Genomic DNA, 22,986 nt, shown 5'->3' with positions numbered 1-22,986 from the left:
CATTATTTCAGCGAAGAAATAAAGGCCTGCAGCAGGGAGTGGTCAGAGGCAGCGTAGACATAACAAAGCAGGCACATTTCAGAGAATGGAGGGTCTGTGACTAGTGCCATGCGCTGGAGGGGCAGAAGGGGAGTGGGAGAGGAGAGGGGGCCAGTGGTTTGGGGATAGAGACCCCGTGACTGAAGCCACTGACACTATTTACAGAAAGGGGTAAGTCACAGCAAAGTGTGGGTTTAGGTTTCGGAAATGGGTCAGCTTGAGGTCTGAGTTTCTCCTTTCTGCCACCTTCCCTTTTTTATATCCAGGTTTTCAGGGCCACCTCCACTTCCCTCCTCCTCTACCCACTAAGAGATTGTGCTTTCTGTTCTCGACCGGACCCTGCGCTTATCTTCAGGCCCCAGTTACTCTGTTCCCCATAGTACTCTCCCAGCCAGAATGACCCCAGGTCAGATCCTGGACTGGAGGACACTCCACCCGCCAGATCCCCTATCATCTTCGCCTAGGCAGCTTCCAAGCGTGCGCCTCCACGGCTCTATGACCAATAGGCAGGCCCCAGTGCGGGGATTCGACTCGCTATTGGTTGGCGGAGCCATGGTGAGAGATGGTGCGGTGCAGGTTCTCAGCACCAGAGAGAGCTGTGGGCGGTTGTTAAGGCGACCGTTCGTGACGTAGGCCCGTCAGGCCGAGCCAGCCCCCGATGATTGGCTAGACAATCGGACGATCCTTCCTTATTGGTCGCGGGGTCGTCCGGTTCCGAGCGTGCGTAGAGCGAAAGTTCCTTCCGCTCCGCGTCTCCGTTGACTGGAGACGCGCGGAGCGCCGGCTCCCGGGAACTGTGGCCTCTAGTGAGATCCGGAGGTGAGGAGGGCGGTGGGAGGGAGAGGGTTGGGGTCGTGTAGGTGGAGGTTCTCGGGCTCCGCCCGACCCTGCCGGGAAAGGGCAGCCGGCACCGCCTGCTGATCGGAGGGGAGCTGAGCGGGAGGCTTTGCCCGGGGTGGCGCCTCGGTCCGGTGGGGACTGCGAGGAGACGTCCTTGAGGCGCAGCTGGCCGAGCGGCGGCCCGAATCTATGCCGGGGAGCCGCGGGACAGGCTAGGCCTAGGGGGCGGACGGGGGGCCTTCCTCTTCGGGGCTGTGGTCGCTGTCGATGGACCGGCGGGGCGTCGCCGCGTTCCCTGGCCCTGTCCGAAGCCGGCGGTGCTGGCCGAGCAGTCGTGATCGTGGGGTCGACAAGGGTGCCAGGCGGGGTGACCTCGGGGTCCCCTTGATTCGATAAATGCTGGGGGGCTGTGAGGCAGACCGGCCCGCAGCTCGAGGAAAGGACGCGAGAAAGTCTATAAGGTGCCATGGTTCACGCCCATGATTGCTGTTCCTGCTGGGTTCACGCCTTGGCGCTGCTCTTCGTCAGCACCTTTCTGTAAAGTGACGGATGAGATCTCCGTAAATGCTGCTGACTAGCTCAGAGCTGTGGATCTGCGTAGATTCATCCGGTTATTTCTTGGAGAAACGAGTTGAGAGGATGCGAGAGCCCAGGGTAGAGACTTGCCCAGACTTAAACGCGAGAGGCGTCTTCTTGGTGTTGATTACTAATGTCCTTTAGTCCAAATCCTGTAGTTTTTTCGGAATTATTTGGTTTTGGTATTTTGGCTAGGAGAAACGTACCTTGGAGATTCACAAATAGAACAGTCAGTTTTTACGGTGGGAGGAAGTTGATGTACTCCATCTTAAATGGTCGTTTGAAATTGTTCAGGGCTTGAAGACTTGCCTTCTCAGCATCACACAATGTAGAGAATGTGTTTTTGTTGTTGTTTGCTTGTGGATTGATTTTTCTCTTCATGCAGCGAGAAACAGTTTATGATTTAGAGGTAATCTAGCAAAGACTCAGAATGTGCTTTAGGGATGGACTGGATTTTGAGGGCCTTCTTGGTGGTAGTGTCTTTCCAATTTGTGATCAAACTGGGCAGTAAAGACACTGAGAGTTAGTAATTTGAAGGCTAAAAAATATGCAAAGATTAAATCATTAACATGGGAAAACTTTGTGTGTGTGGCATGAACATTTCAAGATGAAGTGTGTGCGCTCATGTTTCATGTTCTCTTTATTCTTGTATGATCTAGATTATGAATAGGTAACCACATCTGTATCAGTAGCTGTTTAGGTTGACCATATGAAATTGTTGATATTTGAAATTTGATCATTATTCCCCATACAAAATATAGCAGTTTCATATGGTTCACTTAATACTTGCCTTTGTTAAAGAACTTTGGAACTCTAGCTTTATAAGTGAATAAAAAGATATGTGATTTATGAAGAGGCATCATGCCATAGAATTGAGTGTAGAATCCAGGTTTCCTTATTCCAATGCAAGAATTTTTTTTCCCCCCTAAGATACTGGGTTGAGCAGCAGAATGCTAATCCTGCTGGAATTAAAAATGACTCAGTACAAGACATGGTTCCTGCCCTCAAAGAGACAAAACATACACGGCAATTAATTTAAGAACAGCGTAAGATAGTATATAATCAAATACTGGAATATATAGCATAGAAAGAGCACAGAGTGGGAGAAAGAGTTAGAGTAGGATGCCAAAGCATCCTTTTCTGCAGTTTGCCACAGTAGGTGGTTTTTGTAGCACATTGGATTAGAGTTTGGGGATTCAGTTTAATTTAAGTTATCCATTCTTTTGAGTAATCTATGAAATGTTTGCAGCATGCTTCTGTCTGTATGGGCAAGGCACACATTGCCAAACTTGATTTTTTTAAACTTAAATTTATTTTTATTGCAGCATGGCCTAAACACTTTGAATTTGCATGAGCCATCCCTATTGACTGCTAGTGCCATTTGCAACTGCTGATGAAGTTGGAGGATTGGATTCCATGACATTTAAATGCTTTGCATAATCACAGGGATATAGGGAGGTTGCTAGTGGGAAATGAGATGTGGGTGCAATTATGGTGACTTTTGACACACCTTTGTACATTTGGCTACTCATTTTGTGTTTCCAAATAGGTGAGATTCTCTGTGTTTGGGAATGGTTCATGGGATTCTGTGTCAGTCTTTACCTGAATGTTGCAAAGATGACTTTACACCTAGGAAAGAAATGTCCCAGAATTGACATTGTTACCGTAAAGCTTTTGAGGGAAAACATAATGATCCTAATATATAATTATGGATTAATAATGCTCAACCTATTTGTGATCAAATTGGGGTGCCTTCTTGCTAGCAGCTCAGATTTTAATTCTGCTGAATTCACTTTTTGATAGTGAAAAATATATTGGCTTGATAAGGGAATACTCAAGTTGAGAAGGCTTGGGGAGAATTAAAATTTTTGACCTAATTTTGAAATGTATTTTCTGTTAATTCATCTTCTGTAACATTGATGCTATTAGACTAGTTTACAGGGTTTTGGTTTTTGTTTTTAAAAATAAGGAAGTTATGTGATAGAAGGCCAGCATGAAAATCTAGGCCCTTATTAGGTTTTTAGTTGAAATGAAGTAGAGTTCAAATCTAAGATACGATTAATATTCTCCAGCACTGCAAGTCCTTGCTAATTTAACAAAAGATATTTTTGTTATCGTTCATTTTCCAGGATAGTATAGAAAATATAACTTTTCTTCCCCACCCGCCCCTCCTCCTTAATATGTTCTCTGAATGCAGAGAACTGGGGCCCTTGAAGAGGGGGGAATTATATCCATACCTTGCTGCTGCTGCTAAGTCGCTTCAGTCGTGTCCGACTCTGTGCGACCCCACAGATGGCAGCCCACCAGGCTCCACCATCCCTGGGATTCTTCAGGCAAGAACACTGGAGTGGGGTGCCGTTTCCTTCTCCAACCATACCCTAGGGCCCTTTAAAAAAGTCAGTCTTTAGGTCAGGTTCAAGATGTGTCAATAACATGCACGCTACTGTAGCTTAAGAATTTATTTTTAAGTAGCAAGTATTTCTTGAGCAAGTGCTGTTAAGATAGATGAGTGCAAGGCACTGGAGAATGCAGTGAAGAATAGAACTCAGGGAGGAAGGCTGAAACCCGAAGAGATACCGGCAAATGCATGCCACATGTTCGTTTCTCAGTGCCTGCCAGCCGTTTAAAATGGAGACCCACATTAAGGCATATATGTTATGTCAGACGCCAGGACATACACTCATGTCTATAATGGCATGAAACATAGTGTTTCAGGAAATAATACTTATTTGTCTAACCCACATGTCTAACCCACAGCTATTTTCTTCTTTTATTTTAAAATGTTCTGACTCATAAACTTGTTTTCATGATCCCATTGATCCAATGAAGGGATTATGACCTGTAGTTTGGAAACCAGGCATCTGTTTGGTGGTCTGCTGTGGCTGAAGTGTAAAGAATAGAGCACACTGAGTGATGCAGTGAGAGGTGATGCTTAGTCATCGCTCTGGTCCCTGAGTGTCTCTAATTTTCTTTTCCCTAATCCTTTAAATAGATTAATCCTTTATTTTCCATAATTTGATGCTTTTTTATTTTCTTCTTCCATAAACGAATCACTTGCTTAATTACCCTAAATGAAAGATTCATTTGAAATCTTGATTGTCAGTCAGTGGGCCTAAAATTTAATCTTAATTTTAATTGATTTTAATGGGTGGTTAATATGCTTTATCATAAGTATTAATTTTGGTGTAAGAAGGCTCACAAGTTCCTATATTAGAGATCAATAACTATATTAGATTTTTAAAAAATCAGAATATCAAAATTATTATTATTTAGTCAACAAACAGGAGAAGGCAATGGCACCCCACTCTAGTACTCTTGCCTGGGAAATCCCACGGACTGAGTCCATGGGGTCGCTAAGAGTCAGACGCGAATGAGCGACTTCACTTTCACTTTTCACTTTCATGCATTGGAGGAGGAAATGGCAACCTGCTCCAATGTTCTTGCCTGGAGAATCCCAGGGACAGAGGAGCCTGTTGGGCTTCCGTCTATGGGGTCGGACAGAGTCAGACACGACTGACGCGACTTAGCAGCAGCAGCAGCAGTCAACAAACATGGAGAAGCTTAGTTATGGTAGTCACTAGACCAAAATAACCCAGGTTCTGTTGGAAAATTTTGAAAGCCACGTATGTCTGCTTTGGCCAGCCAGCCCCTTATTCTTATACTGGTCCAGCATTTTTATTAACTGTTAAAGTCTGGGAAAAGACCTGTAGTGACAGCAACATTAGGAAGGTTAATAAACATCATTTTGCTAGTGATAGTGACATTATGCCATGTGTTATATGGAATGGAAAGGTCTAACGGACTCCTGCCCTTGAGCTTTATAAACTAAGATAGTGATTTATAGGAGGACACTGACGGAGAAGATGGTTTGGTATTTACCTTTTGTGTAACTAGAATGTAGAGAGTGAGGACAGTGCTTATACCCATTTTGTGTCAAGGTAATCGGAAAATGAATGTGAGTCGTTGTTTCTCACCTTCATTTTCTACTTTACTGCTTTCCTCCTTGGCTTAGATAATAATCAGAAGCTGAGATATTTATTTGGTTTGATCTTAAATGCTCAAATTCATACAAGTGGTAAGAAATAGCTGCTTTTAAGCTGTTTGCTAAGGAATAATAGAGGATTTAAGTATTGTGAATAAAAGAGTAATGAGTCCTGTCGTTTGGATTTTGTAATTATTTCCCAGAATTACAAAGAACACTGTCAAATAGTATTATCCTTAAGGTACAAGACACTGCATACAAAAGCAGGGTTTTCAAAGCAGGATTTAAAACGTTTTCCTAAAAATACAATGAGCTGTATATTAAGTGTTCATACTTGGTGTTCCTTCCAGGATCCAAGGATTCTGTAGCTACAATGTTGTCAAGACTTTTCCGAATGCACGGCCTCTTTGTGGCCTCCCATCCCTGGGAAGTCATAGTGGGGACGGTGACCCTGACCATTTGCCTGATGTCCATGAACATGTTTACTGGCAACAGTAAGATCTGTGGCTGGAATTACGAGTGTCCGAAGTTCGAAGAGGTTTGTGAGATTAATCTGATTGTTGACTCAATTACATTGTAAATTTCTCCTTTTAGAGACCATATAATCAAAAGAACTTAGGAGTAAAATTTTTATTTCAGTATTCATAACTTACATTTACTTGTATTTACTTATACAGATACTTTGCTTCTGCTTTTGGTATACAAATGAGTGTAATTGACTTGACCTGAGAAATCTCTTTCCTAAGTGACTTAACAGTAAAAAATGACTGGCTTAAACATTGGATGTTTAAAAATTGGGACTTAATGTTTTATTTGCATTTTAATGTTTTATTTTACTTGTGCCTGCATTTTCATGATGATACATAAACTAATGATGCCATACAAAATAAAAATTCTTACTTTTGATCTGGACTTTTCTATCTCTCCCGATAGGATGTTTTGAGCAGCGACATCATAATTCTGACAATAACACGATGCATAGCAATATTGTATATTTACTTCCAGTTCCAGAATTTACGCCAACTTGGATCAAAATATATTTTGGGTAATAATTTTGTATATGAACCTTTTTGTGTCTTATCAACTTTTTTATTTGCTGTGGAAATGCCTGTTTAAATCACATGGGTGGAAATGTGTGTGTTGCTTAGCGTGTGCTGCGTGTATTTAGTAGTTTGATTTCTTTTCATTCAAGTTAGACATTCTGCTCTTTGAGACCTTAATAATCTGGAGAAAATAATATTGCCTTCAGAATATTGCAGGACTATGTGCTATTATGTGTGTAATAAGGACGAGATTTTTTCAGTGTGTTAAATTTTGTCTTTACAGGTATTGCTGGGCTCTTCACCATTTTCTCCAGTTTCGTGTTCAGTACAGTTGTCATTCATTTCTTAGATAAAGAATTGACAGGTTTGAAGTAAGTATTTACAGCGTCAATATACTTTATTCCAAAATATATTGCTAAGAACTTTTCTACTCCATGTTACAAAGCATTGTAATATTTAAATTAGCAAAAGTTTATGGAAAATAGGGGGAAATTTTTCATGAAATCAGTTAGCTAATACCTGTTAACGTTTTGCTGTGTTTCGTTCCTCATTTTTTTTATGCTTAAAGAAAACTTCTGAGATCCTACTCTATGTCCTGCTTTATAACTTTTATGCTTATGAAAAGTTGTAAACACCTTTGCATGTCCTTAACAGCTAGCTGTCTAGTATTTTCCTATATGAACATATTGTAGTTTATGTACTTAATCCTCTGAGTTGGATTTTTTAGGTTATGTAATTTCTTCCATTAATAACAATACTGTGATAAATGTCTTCATAGCAAATTTTTGTTCTTAGTTTCTTGGGATACATCTGTAGGAGTGAAACCGTAGCCACTGTGGGTCTTTAGGGCTTTTAAGGGTCATTATTGCCAACTTAACTCTCCAGAAAAGTTATCCTTCCATAGATAGTGTTTTAATTAATGAGAAAAGAATTGCATACAGTATACGAGTTTTCCCTAATACCTGAAAGTACAGGTCTCCTATGAAACCTTTTGTAAGTGAAGAAGCAGTTACCTCGGAACACATCTTCCTAATGGATGCACACCGTGTGTGTCTTTGAACTCAGTCATGTTCGACTCTTTGTGACCCCGTGGGCTGTAGCCCTCCAGGCTCTTCTGACCATAGGAATTCCCAGGCCAAAATACTGGAATGGGTGTCCATTTCTTCCTCCAGGGGATCTTCCCCACCCAGGGACTGAACCCAGGTCTCCTGCGTAGCAGGTGCATTCTTTGCCACTGAGCCATGGGGAAGCTCTGGATGCACGCAGTACGCCGAGATGCAGCACAGGTGTGCTTCAGAGCCGCGGCAGCTTGGTGCTGAGATGCTGAGCACAGTCCCTGGGCAGTGCTACTCTGCTCCAGGTGCCCACGGCCTCTGCAATGGCTCCCTCAAAACAAGCACTACACGCTATTTTCACTTTTCACCTTTTTTTGTAAGAGTGAAAACCCTCTTTGGATTTCTTTTGGTTAGCAAAAATGAGTACTATGTAAGTCTTTCTTAAAAGTGAAGTGGCATAAAGTGAGCTTTTGAAAAGTGGGGGATACCTGTATTCCACTGTTTTCCCCCCATACTAATTCACAAGAATGCATTTTTTTTCTTTTACTAATGATGCTGTTTTGCTCTAAAATTATCCAAAGGTGTTTCTGTGTAAGTGTATTTACATTTTTAAACATTAAAAATCTTCTTAAATAGTTTGGCTAATAAATTTAGCTTTGAGGTTGTCAGAGGAGTATAGGGTATACCTCTTGGTCTGTAAAAGGTACACCAGGGCAAAGGTTTGGTTTAGGAAGGGATTTTTAGTGATATTTTCCTTTTGTTAAATATATCTGATCATGTTGTTTTCTTCCCCCCAGTGAAGCTTTGCCCTTTTTCCTGCTGCTGGTCGACCTTTCCAGAGCAAGTGCGCTAGCCAAGTTCGCCCTCAGTTCTAACTCACAGGTATTATTGATAAGACATGAATGTAGGTGGTATTCTTTTCTCTCAGGTTGTTTACATTAATAGGAAAGATTAATAGAGCTTCTTCTCAGTCCATGATTCAGGAATTGCGTATAATTTTGTCCAGTCTTAAGACTGGTCTTCTTAGGTACCCTAGGAACTGTCCCATTTCTCTGCCAACTCAATTGTAATTCCACAGCTCCTGAAATTTGGAATTTTCTCCATTTTCGTTTTTGAAGATTTCAGAACGTAAGGTATTATGTCTTTTGGATAAATTACAGTATCTACCTATTGAAATGCATTAGCAAACAGACAGGCTCTAAGGGAAGAATCTCAGGGTAGATTGATTTCTAAACCCCTTGAATTAACACTAGCATTATTTCATCAAACGTTTCATCTTGGTGTTCATTAGTCACTTTAAAGAATGTAACATTTTTAGTAATACTGAGTATAAAATATCATGTACTTCTGCCCTGAGCATGTATTTGATGAATATTTATTTATGATCATTTGAGCATTTTGACAAGGATATTTAAGTTTCATAATACTAACATGATCTCAAAAAATTTGAAACTAAGAACTTGTGTCAGTGAGTGGTAGCCAAAATATAAAATGATGTAGGAATTTATGTGGGATTTCCATGGCAGGACTCATATACTACCTCAAAGGAATCTTCCTAAGAAATAACTCAGTCAGTGGGTGGGGAACACGGAGCAGTGTACATATTCTTTTTTTAGACCTTTATATTATTAGTATCCTTTATATCTGGAATGCCTGTTAGTCTTATCATATTGTGTATTTTATTTTTAATATAGTAAGTTCGATTTAGTAAAAGCCCTGGGATGCTCTAAAAGTTCTTAAAATTATTTCCTACCCTCTCCTCATTTGCTGTGTTTGTCTGTTTTAGGATGAAGTAAGGGAGAACATTGCTCGTGGGATGGCAATTTTAGGTCCCACCTTCACGCTGGATGCTCTTGTAGAATGTCTTGTGATTGGAGTTGGTACCATGTCAGGTTTGTAAACAATTTTTAATATACTTTAAAATTAATTGGTAGAAGAGAGAGAGGAACACATTCAGTTCAGTTCAGTTCAGTCGCTCAGTCGTGTCCGACTTTTTGCGACCCCATGAATCGCAGCACGCCAGGCCTCCCTGTCCATCACCAACTCCCGGAGTTCACTCAGACTCACGTCCATCGAGTCAGTGATGCCATCCAGCCATCTCATCCTCTGTCGTCCCCTTCTCCTGCCCCCTGTCCCTCCCAGCATCAGAGTCTTTTCCAATGAGTCAATTCTTTGCATGAAGTGGCCAAAGTACTGGACTTTCAGCCTCAGCATCATTCCCTCCAAAGAAATCCCAGGGCTGATCTCCTTGCAGTCCAAGGGACTCTCAAGAGTCTTCTCCAACACCACAGTTCAAAAGCATCAATTCTTTGGTGCTCAGCCTTCTTCACAGTCCAACTCTCACATCCATACATGACCACTGGAAAAACCATAGCCGTGACTAGATGGACCTTAGTCGGCAAAGTAATGTCTCTGCTTTTCAATATGCTGTCTAGGTTGGTCATAACTTCTCTTCCAAGGAGTAAGCGTCTTTTAATTTCATGGCTGCAGTCACCATCTGCAGTGATTTTGGAGCCCCCCAAAAATAAAGTCTGACACTGTTTCCACTGTTTCCCCATCTATTTCCCATGAAGTGATGGGACCAGCTGTCATGATCTTCGTTTTCTGAATGTTGAGCGTTAAGCCAACTTTTTCGCTCTCCACTTCCACTTTCATCAAGAGGCTTTTTAGTTCCTCTTCACTTACTGCCATAAGGGTGGTGTCATCTGCATATCTGAGGTTATTGATATTTCTCCCGGTGAACACATTATATTGTGTTAAAGTCTGACTTTTAAAAGTCTGACATTACAAAAATTTAAAAAATTTTAATTGTATGAATATGTAGGTATATCTGATCTGACCTTTTGTCTGTCTGCTTTAGTGAAAACTGAGCAGGTTACTGATTTATTTTCATTCTTATTATCTCATCATCTTTTCTGGTGCTCCACTTTTTTGATGACTGTAAGATGTTTTTGTCTGGTGTTTAACCAAGATTGTACTCTAGGCTCATTTAGAAAGCCATCTTCTAGCCCCTGATGTCGTCTGGACTGACTTTAATAAATCGGTTCCTTCTGTTTTAACTGTCACGTAGGAGACAATGCAGAAGTTGGGAGTTGGAGAGATCGGAGTTGGGTCCGACTGACAGAGTGGTTAGGGAGATTTAATCAGTATGCAGTGCATCTTAGCATTGAGCCAGCATTGACCCTAAAATATTTGTTTATTCATCCTTAACTGGATAGTAGAGAACTAGATGTTATACATCAAACATAGGACTGCATTATATAGGACAGAAATTACGGCCTCGTGGAAATGTGCCGGAAAGAACACACCATGCTGTTGTCAAGGCTCCCTAATCATTGAGACTAGACTTCATGGCTTTCTCATGAGGGCCGCGCTGGGCTGGCTGCTCTTCTAGTGTACTTCCTGGTGCCTCGGTGCCCTCACTTAGGGATTTATTCTTTCAGAAGGAAATCCGCTGTTAAGGGAGTAGTTAGTTGCCATTATTAGTTGAGATCTGTTCACTAGGTTGTGTATAAGTATATGTAATGTTTCTTCTAACTTTCTGAGGGTAAATTTATTATTTATTCAGTTATTTAATCTATCATTTCAAAACTTACTCAGCAAAGAATATTTTTAAAAAATTTTAAAATGTGTATTTCTTAAAATTTACTTTTTTGGGGTACAGTTTTAAATTTTGACACAGATGTAGTCATGTAACTGCCACCACAGTCAAGAAGGCATTTCTGACCAGGTGAAAATATGACTAGGTACTTTTATTCAAGAACAGTATGTAAGAAGATGAGAGGATTGTCTGGGAACTAGAGCAGTGGAAACTGATAAGGGAGATAGGGCGATGACTTTGGTCAGGATAAGGCACATGCATGAAGGAAGTGATTCGATTTGATTTGATGTTGGAAAAGCCAGCAAGGAGGCATTTATAGCCATACAGAAATGGGAAAATTAGTGATTTGGCTTAGAGTGGAATAAAAGGACAGATTTAATACTTATTAACAAGGAAGTAATGCTTGGGAAACCCAGTAAAAAAGAAAAAACTCTTTACTTCTTGGAAGTATATAGTGCGGTCCCCTTGTAGCAACAGAGTAGCACAAAGAAACTGTGCCCCTGGGCCAGAGTGAGGAAGAGTGCCTGGAGAGCCTGAGGCAGCAACGTAGCCACTGCTGTGCAGAGGCAAAGGGGCTTAGAGCACTGGTCAAGTATGGTTTTGATAGGCTCCAGTTTGAAAAGGTTCTGTTTGGCTACTATTTAAATGCAGCTGTTCATAATGCTTTTGACATTGTAATTTTGCATTCTCTTGAATTTCTGCCTTAGTAATAGCTATAGAATTTTTAGGAAATATAGTATATGCTTTTTTCTTTCATTTAGTCCAGTGATCTAATATAATTCAGAAAATAAAATCCAATGTTGAAATTTTTAAGTTTTGTATTACTCTAGTTAGCAGTTTTTATGGGAAAAGGGAATCAATTTTTATGCTTTCAAAACATTTTTATTTTTAATATGAATAATGTCAGAAATATGTTTTATATTCAAGTTTATTTGTAAAGCGAGAGAGTAGGATTTGATAATCTAATCTTTTCCTAGTTCTGTTCCCTTCTATTTGAGAAGATTTCCAAATGACACCTGAAACGTTTGTTAATTTTGGATGTTGGGTTGCCTTTCTGTGTTACATCATTTTTCAAAAAGAGCAATGAAATGAACTGAAATTTTAAGACCGTCAATAGATACCACAGAGGTTATATTGAAATGACAGTTGAGTAGTGCACATAAAATACTTACTATGATACTCTATCAAGAATGATCGAACAGGCAGTGTGTTTTACAAAGTCCTTGGCCCGCAGGCGAATTGCTTCTGTGGCGATGAATGGGATTGGACTAGTGGGATAACTGGGTGGAAGGCGCTTGCGCCATTAGAGTTCTGTCCCTGATATCTATCCCGTCTCAGAGTACTGCCGTTTGATACAAGGGGGTGATCGGGTGGCATTAAGCAGTGCCGTGCCTGGCACTGTGACTTTGGGGATGTGGGCGGAGGCAGGGTCTCTGCCTTCAAGGGAGCTGTCCCTCTTGCGCTCGGGCTTCACAGCACTTCTGAGCTCCTGGCTTCCTTTTCCAGTAGATGGCAAAGAGCCTAGCATGCCAGCACTGTCATGTATCTGTCTCCCTATGGGAAGAGCCCTGTGATGCGGGCAGCCTCGGATGCGCGCCCTGCGCACCCCCAGCTCACGCTTCTCGTTCTCTCTAACCAGGGGTGCGTCAGCTCGAGATCATGTGCTGCTTCGGCTGCATGTCGGTCCTCGCCAACTACTTTGTGTTCATGACTTTCTTCCCAGCTTGCGTGTCCTTGGTTCTAGAGGTAAGAGCTGTTCCTACTTAGGGCGCCAGTAGAAGAGTTCTCATTACGTTAGTTCACCTAAAGACAGTCAGCACCTTCTAACGGAATGCTGACTTCCTTTGTAGCTTTCTCGGGAAAGCCGCGAGGGCCGTCCAATCTGGCAGCTCAGCCATTTTGCCCGAGTCTTAGAAGAAGAAGAAAATAAGCCAAATCCTGTTACTCAGAGGGTTAAGATGATTATGGTAATTACATAATTTCTTTTCCTTTCATTATCTTTGGTTCCAATATCATATTCTGCTTTTTGTTTTTTTGTTTTTTTTCCCCCTTCTTGTCTTTCTACAATTTTTGGCTCTTTCGCTGATATTCCTCTTTCTTTCTCCCCCGCCCCCTTATCTTTTTCCTCATTCCTTATGAGATCTCTGGTCTTCTCTCTGCCCTAAATAGATTTTTAAAATCCTTCCACTTTCTCTTTCTTTGCAACTCTGTTCTTTTGGGGGAATGTTCTCAGCCTTTCACTGGGGTTGTCCCTTTGCTCAGTCACATAGCAAGCCTGGGGCTTTCTTTACCTGGTGAGGGAGGGCATGGGAGGAAGACAGTGTTCGGTTATCCACTTGCAAAATGTGAGTTTAGGCTCCATTGATATGTAGAGGGTACATGATTTTTAAACTTTTATTTCAGTCTCTAGGCTTGGTTCTTGTTCACGCTCACAGTCGCTGGATAGCTGATCCTTCTCCTCAAAACAGCACAACGGACAATTCTAAGGTTTCTTTAGGATTGGATGAAAATGTGTCCAAGAGAATTGAACCGAGTGTTTCCCTCTGGCAGTTTTACCTCTCTAAGTAAGTTCCCTGAGCCCTACTTTGAATCATAGCACTCTGTGCTTCTGACAGTTTAGGTTATGCCTCTTTTATTTCTGAGTAATAACATTTTAATTTGCTTTCTTTTATTTAGAATGATCAGCATGGATATTGAACAAGTTATTACCCTAAGTTTAGCTCTCCTTCTGGCTGTCAAGTATATCTTCTTTGAACAAGCAGAGACAGAATCTACACTCTCGTTAAAAAATCCTATCACATCTCCTGTAGTGTCCCAAAAGAAAGTCACAGACGATTGTTGTAGGCGTGACCCTGTATTGGTCAGAAATGACCAGAAATTCCATGCAATGGAGGAGGAGGCCAGGAAAAACAAAGAAAGAAAAGGTGATTTCTTATTCTCTTCATTTTCCATTCTTCCAGTGTTGATTTGTGAAGTTGAGTCTTTTCTAAAGCACAAATTCAGTGTCTGAGATTTCTTTTGATCTCTTGAACAGTTGAGGTTATAAAACCCTTACTGGCAGAAAATGACACTTCAAACAGAGCTACATTTGTGGTGGGTAACTCCTCGTTACTCGATACTTCACTGGAACTAGAGGCACAGGAACCTGAAATTGAACTTCCCGTGGAGCCTCGGCCTAATGAAGAATGTCTGCAGATTCTTGAGAATGCAGAGGTGAGAAACTAGACTCAAGCTTGGTATCTTTCTTAAGAAAAAGAGTGTTTTATTAAAGGAAGGAAGAAGTTACAGCTTCTGAGTACCTGTAAGTTCTCAGCACAGTGTTACATGGTTTACAGGTCCTGGTCTCATTATTTATTTCCTGCAACCTTGTAAGATAGGTATAATTTTCTCCATTTTTCAGATGAGAAAATGTTGGCTCTAGGAGGGTTAATTAAGTATGTCCCAAAGTAACACAGAAAACACTAAAGCTGGGATCAAGAGTCCAGGCTTTACTGACTGAAGACTCCGTGCGCTTTCTACTGTCATTTGATAAACAGAGGAGCGACTGCTGTAGTGTGTGTGTGTTAAGGCCTAGGAGCGCTCTGACACAGACATGAATTTCAGAGAAAGAAGAGAGATTTGAGGGGCTTTTTGAGTTTTTAAAGCAAGCTTGATGCTCCTGAGGAGGCTTGTTTTCTTTCTGATGTTTGAACAGGATGTCCTGCCGACAATCCCTGTTTGACTTAGGGGTTTAGCATGACTCTTATGTTCCATTCCTATCTGCTTACCCTGATTCATTCTGAGTTTATGTGCATATGAGTGAGAGTAGATTTTGTTTTTTTTTTTATCACTTTCCCTCATTCTTAATAATACGTGTACCAGTATCTCAACTGCATGCTACATACAAAACTTAAAAGGGTGGGTGTCAGAATCTTAATTGTGAAATTTTTTCCCCCTATGTATGTGACTTGCAAAATTTAGTGTTTTGGCTTAACATTTTGTTTAGCTTCACATTTTTATAAAGAATTTTTATTTTGATGTTCTCATTTCTATTCAAATCATCTCCTTCTTTAGAACTTGAAATCCCTTTGGGTTTTCAAAGTACTTTTATTTTAGTTGTGCAGAGAGCACTGTGTGTATAACATGTTCTGTTTATTATGAATAGTACGAAGTATGATTCTTCAAGTCTATTTTCATTTCCCTCTATCAACCCCCTTCCATTTTTTTACTTCCATTTCTTTAGAAAGGTGCAAAATTCCTTAGTGATGCTGAGATCATCCAGTTGGTCAATGCAAAGCATATCCCAGCTTATAAATTGGAAACTCTGATGGAAACCCATGAACGAGGTGTATCTATTCGCCGACAGCTACTTTCCAAAAAACTTCCAGAGCCTTCATCTCTCCAGTATCTACCTTACAGGGATTATAATTACTCCTTGGTATGTTATTTTCTGTTTTCGAGCAGGTTTGCTTTATAGCTTTAGTCTTTCAGTCTTCTTGATTCGTCTTTTAAACTTTCATAGTTTTATAAAACATTTTCCTTTTGAATTCATTTTACTGTAATTGTGTATTCTACTTATGGTATAGGTCATCAAAATTCAAAAATACTTTCCCTGTTATTTACAGTCATTACTCAAGAGTTTAGTGTTTTCAAGACTTTTTAAATAAAAAAAACTGGTTGAAAATAATACTCTAAAGGATTAAGTTGGAAGGAATGACAGAGGCTGGGTATTTGGTATATAGCTTTTCACTTGGTGCCTGACTTTACCTTTTAGGTGATGGGAGCTTGCTGTGAGAATGTTATTGGATATATGCCCATCCCTGTTGGAGTGGCAGGACCTCTGTGCTTGGATGGAAAGGAATTTCAGGTTCCAATGGCAACAACAGAAGGCTGTCTTGTGGCCAGCACTAATAGAGGCTGCAGAGCAATAGGCGTAAGTGGCGTTTATGTATCTGCCTCTCAAGATACTCTCTAGGCAGTGAGATGAGACTTGGGGACAGTCACGGAGACCTTTTGGGACAAGCAGAATTTTTTTCAGGATTAATGTCTGCTCTTGTCACACCCTCTGGATAGCTTGGTGGAGGTGCCAGCAGCCGAGTCCTTGCAGATGGGATGACTCGTGGCCCAGTGGTGCGTCTTCCCCGTGCTTGTGACTCTGCAGAAGTGAAAGCCTGGCTTGAGACACCTGAAGGGTTCACAGTGATAAAGGAAGCATTCGACAGCACCAGCAGGTGTGTCGGGGAGGGGGGGCGCTTATATGTGCATTCACGTTTATTTCAGAACCAGTGCCATACCTAGGATGACTAAATGTAACTGTAAACATAGTGCCTTCTTAAGATGATGTAACGAAACATCGGTTTTAAATCCACGCTTTCAGATGTTAATTCTTGGTTGGGATGGAGTGGGTGGGGTAGGGTGGGGTGGGCAGAGCAGAATATTGATTTCAGTGAATATCTACATAGAGGTTATGTTGGATTTACAAGGCTCATTTTGATTAGGGTATTACTTTGCCCTAGCACAGTTTTGATCTAAAACTGCCCTTGGGCAGGATTGCCTGAGAAAAAGATTTTCCAAGCAGGATAGAGGTAAATAAATTAGTATAGTAGATTTACTTTGACTACAGAAAATTAAATTGATAAGGATAGTCAATAAAATGATAACCCCAGTATAGTTCAAGCTTTTAAAGTTTATTGGTCATGAAATGACTTTCTCCATCCCTTCCTTCTTGCAACATGTACGAATGAGATACAGCTGAAGCAGTATTCTAATAGAATATTTAATTAAAGAAGAAAATACTTTTAATATGTAGTCTCCATGAGTTTTCTCTTAAGTATAAAATAAACCAGCTAAGCTAGACTTTAGGATAACATCCATTTTCTTAAAAAAAAAGTCTTTGCTTCTTTTGTTTAAAGGTTTGCACGTCTACAGAAACTGCATATGAGTGTGGCTGGACGCAACCTTTACATTCGTTTTCAGTCCAGGTCAGGTGATGCCATGGGGATGAACATGATTTCAAAGGTGAGCACGGATGGACTGTAATAGAATTTGCTGGAGTGATTATCCCTGAAGAGGGGAGCAGACTCACTCTTTATGCCCTCCTATATTTTTGAATTTTTCACCCTGTGCACATACTACTTACTCAAGGAGTTAATTGATTGAAAGATTTTTATTGAAAGGTCAGTATTGATACATGTAGGTCATGTTATATGAATCAGGCATTTGTTGGTTGGTATTGTTCATATTTGAGATATTTAATCTAGAGTTAGCATTGAGCATGTTCCGGGTCTACACTGAAGGGCTGGGAGGAATCTGGGGATTAGTGCTTCAGAACTTTGTCCTGTAATCCTGAAAGCTGACTTCTTCTAGAGACTTCAAAACACACGTTTAAGAAGCCAGGTTCATGTGTGTGTAGTTCCTTTAATTATCTCCTTATAAGAAGACTGTGTATAGCTCATCTTTTTTCTACTAATATTTGTTATTTATCAGATAGAAATGTAAAATTTTAAAGTCAACTAGTCAGGCTAATTATGCTTTCCTAGTTATAAGGACTATTCAGAAAGAGAGTATAGTGACTAAATACATATGCTTTAAAAATTTCCAGTAAATAGCAGTTCCTGAAGAAAAAATTACAAATGGAATTACTTTGATCCAGCAATTCCACTTTTGGGTAGACACCCAAAAGAACTGAAAGCAGAGACTCAAAAAGATGTGGGTGTAGCCACGTTCATAGCAGCATTCACAGTCGCTAAAAGAAGCCCACACATCCACCCACAGATAGAGTGTGGGATGTACATATAGTGGAATGGTATTCAGTCCCAAAAATAAAGCAGAAAGAAAGAAAAGAAAGTGAAGTCGCTCAGTTGTGTCCGACTCTTTGCGACCCCACGGACTGTAGCCTGCCCAGCTCCTCCATCCATGGGATTCTCTTGAGTGTACTGGAGTGGGTTGCCATTGCCTTCTGCAGGGGATCTTCCCGACCCAGGGGTCAGACCCGGGTCTCCCACATTGCAGGCAGATGCTTTACCATCTGAGCCACCAGGGAAGCCCCAGAAAGAAAGCATGCCACATGCTAACTGTGCACGAGCCTTGAGGTTCACATGCTAAGTGAAAGAGTCTGGTCACATAAAGGGAAGTACTACGTGATTTCCCCTGAAGAGTTAGGTCGGTTAATTAAATCTGTAGGAGCAGAAAAAAGGTGGTTGCCAGGGGGTTTAGGGAATGAGGAGGTGTTTAATGCGCATGGTTTGTGGAGATTGCTGACAGCAATGCTAAGGTTCTTAACAATACTGAACTATGCACTAGAAAATAGTCAAGATGGTAAATTCTGTAAAGTGTATTTTACCACAGGTAAAAAACCATTTTTTTTAATTCCCAATTTTTTTAAATTGGGCTTTTTGAAGTGTGAGTTAATTGATCTAACTTGATTAGAAGTCCTTGGAAGGCTTGTTACATTCTGTCTAAATCCTAATGACATTCCATTTACAAGATTTACTTGAATGTTTGAGTTCTCTTTACTGGCTTTGGTAACTTGGGCTTGTAGATAACAATTTAATAACTAGAAGAGGGGATTTATGATACATTGGTCATGGATTTGTGGTCCTCACTCCCCAGTGACACGAATATAGTATTATATCCTCATTATATCCTCATCATACGATTCATCAATGACTACAAAGAACTTCATTTTCATATTAAAAAAATTAGGAAAAGATTATTATTATAAAAAAAGATTATTATTATAGTCATTGTATTTAGAAGTGTTAGTATTATTAGATACAAAAAAAGCCTCTGATTCATAAATAATTTTGTGTGTTTTAATGTAGTTTTTCTTGTTGTTATTTTCTTTCTTTGGCTAATAGGGTACAGAGAAAGCACTTTCCAAACTTCAGGAGTATTTCCCCGAAATGCAGATTCTGGCAGTTAGTGGTAACTATTGTACAGACAAGAAACCTGCGGCCATCAACTGGATAGAGGGACGAGGGAAGTCCGTGGTCTGTGAAGCTGTCATTCCAGCCAAGGTTGTCAGAGAAGTGAGTGGATGACTAGTTGATTTTGTTAATCTTTCACTGGATTACAGAATTGGGAAGAGAAATAGTTACATTCTAAGTAAACTTGAACATACAGGTGAATGTTTCATGTTCAAGATGACTGCTTCATTCACAGAGCAAACCTTACTGCTACTTTCTGTTGAGGTCAGGGCTTACACGGGGCCGCATCTACACTCCCTTGTTTTCTGGAGGCACTGAAAGTAAGTCTGGTAACCCATTCCTAATCTTCAGGGGAAGACGTAAAGTGTGCACAACTCTGTGTTCCTAGGTGTTAAAGACTACAACGGAGGCTATGATTGAGGTCAACATTAATAAAAACCTGGTGGGCTCTGCCATGGCTGGGAGCATCGGCGGCTACAACGCGCACGCAGCAAACATCGTAACTGCCATCTACATTGCCTGTGGACAGGTGAGGGCTCCAGCCTCCACCTTTCTTGTCTTTTGCTGTTCTAAAGAAAGAGAAGTTTTATATTTTTACTTTCTGGTTTTTTTTTTTCAGGATGCAGCACAGAATGTTGGTAGTTCGAACTGTATTACTTTAATGGAAGCAAGCGGTCCTACAAATGAAGACCTGTACATCAGCTGCACCATGCCATCTATAGAAATAGGGACCGTGGGTGGGGGGACCAACTTGCTCCCTCAGCAGGCCTGCCTGCAGGTGAGACCCGTGGGGGCACCACCTGCAGCCGCCTCGGGCCCGGCCCTGGCTCGTTGAGGCCCTCTGGGTTGCTGCCTGATGCTGCGCCGTGGGGGCACCGCCTGCAGCCGCCTCGGGCCCGGCCCTGGCTCGTTGAGGCCCTCTGGGTTGCTGCCTGATGCTGCGCCGTGGGGGCACCGCCTGCAGCCGCCTCGGGCCCGGCCCTGGCTCGTTGAGGCCCTCTGGGTTGCTGCCTGATGCTGCGCGTCACTCCCCTCTCATTTTAGCCGGTGTTCCCATTCGTTTCCCGCTGGTCTAACCCAGTGTGAGTGAGTGTGCCGCCAGCCAGGTCGCGGGTGTTAGGTTCATTGTGGTGTATCCACCAGACACTGGCTGGCAGATTTTGAAAACGTAGCAGCACGTCCTGTGGAGCCTGGTTCTGTTCTAACGCTGTTGCTGTTGCTGCATTGCTCAGGCGTGTCTGACTCTGCGGCCCCATAGACTGCAGCACGCCAGGCTTCCCTGTCCTTCTCTATCTCCCGGAGCTTGCTCAAACTCATGTCCATGGAGGTGGTGACCTAGTTGCCCTCGTTTTAGTTGATTGAGTGGGAAGTTGTTGCCGTGACAGAAAGGTTGAGTCCTGCTGTGTCTGTCCCTGGCTGCAGATGCTAGGTGTCCAAGGAGCGTGCAGAGACAACCCCGGGGAAAACGCACGGCAGCTTGCCCGAATCGTGTGCGGCACGGTGATGGCTGGGGAGCTGTCTCTGATGGCAGCACTGGCAGCAGGCCATCTGGTCAGAAGTCACATGATTCACAACAGGTAAGACTGACAGATTTGTTCGATATATTTTCTCCGTGCTTAAAATATGCAGTATAAAAAACCCACCCTTCAGATAACAAGTCCAAGCTTAACAGTTTGCATTCCTGACATTTTGCATGTCTCCTTTTCTGCCTAGGTCAAAGATAAATTTGCAAGACCTCCAAGGAACTTGCACTAAGAAGGCAGCTTGAACAGCCTGACCGTTCAGAACTAAAAAACGGGTGTTGGGTTCTAAAGGACTAACGTAAAATCTGTGAATTAAAAAATGCAACGCAGTGTCGTGTTGAGAGTGAATAGACATGATCAGTGAGACGACTGCTCGGTTTCTGGCTCTTTCGGAATGACTGAGGTTCTTTCCATGCAGAGTTCTCAGATCTGAAAACAGTTTACATGCTTTACATGCTGTGTCCTCTGGCAAGACCTTGACATGGATATTATGCGTTTATAGCATCACAGATGGTAATCTACAGCACACTTCTGAAGGAGAATACAGCTGAAAAGAAAAACTGTTTTCTTTTCATGGAACTCATGGAGACCAGTGTGAGATTGAACCCTCCTCCTGTCCACACCCACCCGGCCCCAACCCTGGGTTGAAAATGGATTTTTAAATTATATTGTAGCTGACAAAACTCCTGATTTCATAGTTAATTTATTAAGTCTGGGTTGTAGATCTTTAAGAAATAAGAGCTAAGTTTATTTTTTGTAAACTAATACTTCATTTGGTGCTGGTCTATTTTGATTTTGGGGGATAGCCAACATAATTCTTCAGAAAGGGACCTGCTTTCTTCAAAGGAAGAATTACTCTTATTCCCATGTTACAGAATAATGTGCTAAGCAGTGCTAAACAGTTCTCTTTCAAGAAAACAAATCACTGCATTTATTTCTGCAGGCTATTTGTTCAGAGAGGACTCTTGTCTAAATATAAATGTTTGTCTAGATTGATTATAACATATCTTTCAGTATATAAGGCTTTTAAGAAGCAGAGTTTTGTGCTCTTTATTAAAGACACAAGAGCTCTTAATATTGCTTAGACAAAGGTGACTATTTATCAATGAAATACAAGTCTGTGACCTCTCTCAGAACTCAGAGGGTGGAAAAGGACAGGTTTGGAAGAAAATGTACCATTTCTTGAAGCCAACTTAAATTTCTTAAGAGACAAATTTATTTAGCTGAAAAATCTAGGTAGTTTTTTGTAAAGAACTGTACCAAATCTGTATATGTTGTAATAAAGTTTCTTGTGCTAGGAGTTTATTGAAAGTGTTCAAGAAATAAATAAAAATCAACTGATATTCTGGTAAAATACTCTAAGCTTGGGCCAGAGCAGACAGTATTCTTTAATGTTGTCCAGGAAACCCTGGCTTGCTTGTTGAGCCTAATGAAGGGGAGAGTCCTCTTTGAGAGCCAATGAAGGCACCGCGTGAATGGCCTTGGAGGGAGTGTCCCTTGTCCTGTGGCCAGGAGGTTGGTGGCTGAAAGGTTCACACAGGGCTCTTTGATGGACCCAGAAAAGCTTCCTCAGGGGGTCAGCAGAGTTGTCGAATCTTGATTTTTTTTTTAATGTATAACTTTTGTATAAATAATAAAGAATTCCTTATTTTGTATTACATCAAATGCTTCAAGTGTTGGTCTTGGAAAGCTGGAGGCTCATGCAAAAGACGGACTTTGAGAACCATTCCAGTCATGCCATGGCGGCATGGAGAGCCTGAGTGGGGGTGTCTGCTTCATTGTTGGGGAAGACTGACATTTTCTGCTGTTATGTGAAAGTTTAAGTTGTTTCTGTTGTGACTTTTCAGCCAGTGACTTCTTATTTATCTGAATTTCATATGGAAGTGGCAGTGAAAAATATTTTGGGTCATTTTGGTGACTGTAACCCATATCATCTTGCTAAACTGATGTTTTGTACAATTACTAAACTGTCTACATTTTGTTATACTTCCCCCACCCCCCCAGTTCCAGTAAATTATGACAAGGAAGTTAATACTAATAAGTGTAAGCAGTAACTATTTTTTTGTTTGGATTAACTATAGGCCTGTCTGAGATTTAGACGCTTTTAAAGTCTGGTCAGTGTGGTACCTCTAGTGTGAATTGGTGTCCCAAGACCATTTATCATTCTCCATGATCTTCTCCGACTCTACAGGAGTGGCAGGCCAGTTTAATACATGCATTAAGCCTATCTTTCTTATACTTTGAATTGTGCAGATTTATCATCTCAACTGGACTACTTTTGGATATTGGGGGTGTGACGGTTAGTTGAGAGGAAGAAGCCATAAAGATTGGACAGCCAAAACCAAATGTCCATTGCAGGAGTGCACATAAGCTGTTCCAGCTGAGTACAGCTTAATATAGCTGAGGTAGGCCTCTTCAAA

At 41.3% G+C, this 22,986-nt stretch overlaps 1 protein-coding gene across 1 annotated transcript; it reads left to right on the top strand.

Moving 5' to 3' along the window:
- Positions 1-805: 805 nt before the first annotated feature.
- HMGCR (3-hydroxy-3-methylglutaryl-CoA reductase) lies at positions 806-22,535 on the top strand. Its single transcript, XM_068991482.1, has 20 exons — positions 806-858; positions 5,788-5,975; positions 6,371-6,482; positions 6,764-6,851; positions 8,333-8,417; positions 9,322-9,427; positions 12,776-12,882; positions 12,987-13,103; positions 13,540-13,700; positions 13,813-14,060; positions 14,171-14,349; positions 15,359-15,553; positions 15,890-16,048; positions 16,189-16,346; positions 17,028-17,133; positions 18,975-19,145; positions 19,432-19,572; positions 19,663-19,821; positions 20,466-20,620; positions 20,757-22,535. The coding sequence occupies exons 2-20, from the start codon at positions 5,811-5,813 to the stop codon at positions 20,809-20,811; spliced, it is 2,667 nt and encodes an 888-aa protein (XP_068847583.1). The 5' UTR covers positions 806-858; positions 5,788-5,810; the 3' UTR covers positions 20,812-22,535.
- Positions 22,536-22,986: the final 451 nt, after the last annotated feature.

Source organism: Capricornis sumatraensis, chromosome 2, assembly GCF_032405125.1.
Source record: "Capricornis sumatraensis isolate serow.1 chromosome 2, serow.2, whole genome shotgun sequence".
In the NCBI taxonomy this organism is placed as follows: domain Eukaryota; kingdom Metazoa; phylum Chordata; class Mammalia; order Artiodactyla; family Bovidae; genus Capricornis; species Capricornis sumatraensis.
The sequence above is the reverse complement of the archived record's forward strand: the minus strand, read 5'-3'. Positions and strand labels throughout refer to the sequence as shown.

Excerpts from the sequence above, each read along its gene's own strand:
- HMGCR (XM_068991482.1), top strand. The coding sequence starts at position 5,811 with ATGTTGTCAAGACTTTTCCGAATGCACGGCCTCTTTGTGGCCTCCCAT. Across the intron at positions 13,701-13,812 it reads TGGCAGTTTTACCTCTCTAA|AATGATCAGCATGGATATTG; the intron begins GTAAGTTCCCTG and ends TCTTTTATTTAG. Across the intron at positions 19,573-19,662 it reads TCTACATTGCCTGTGGACAG|GATGCAGCACAGAATGTTGG; the intron begins GTGAGGGCTCCA and ends TTTTTTTTTCAG.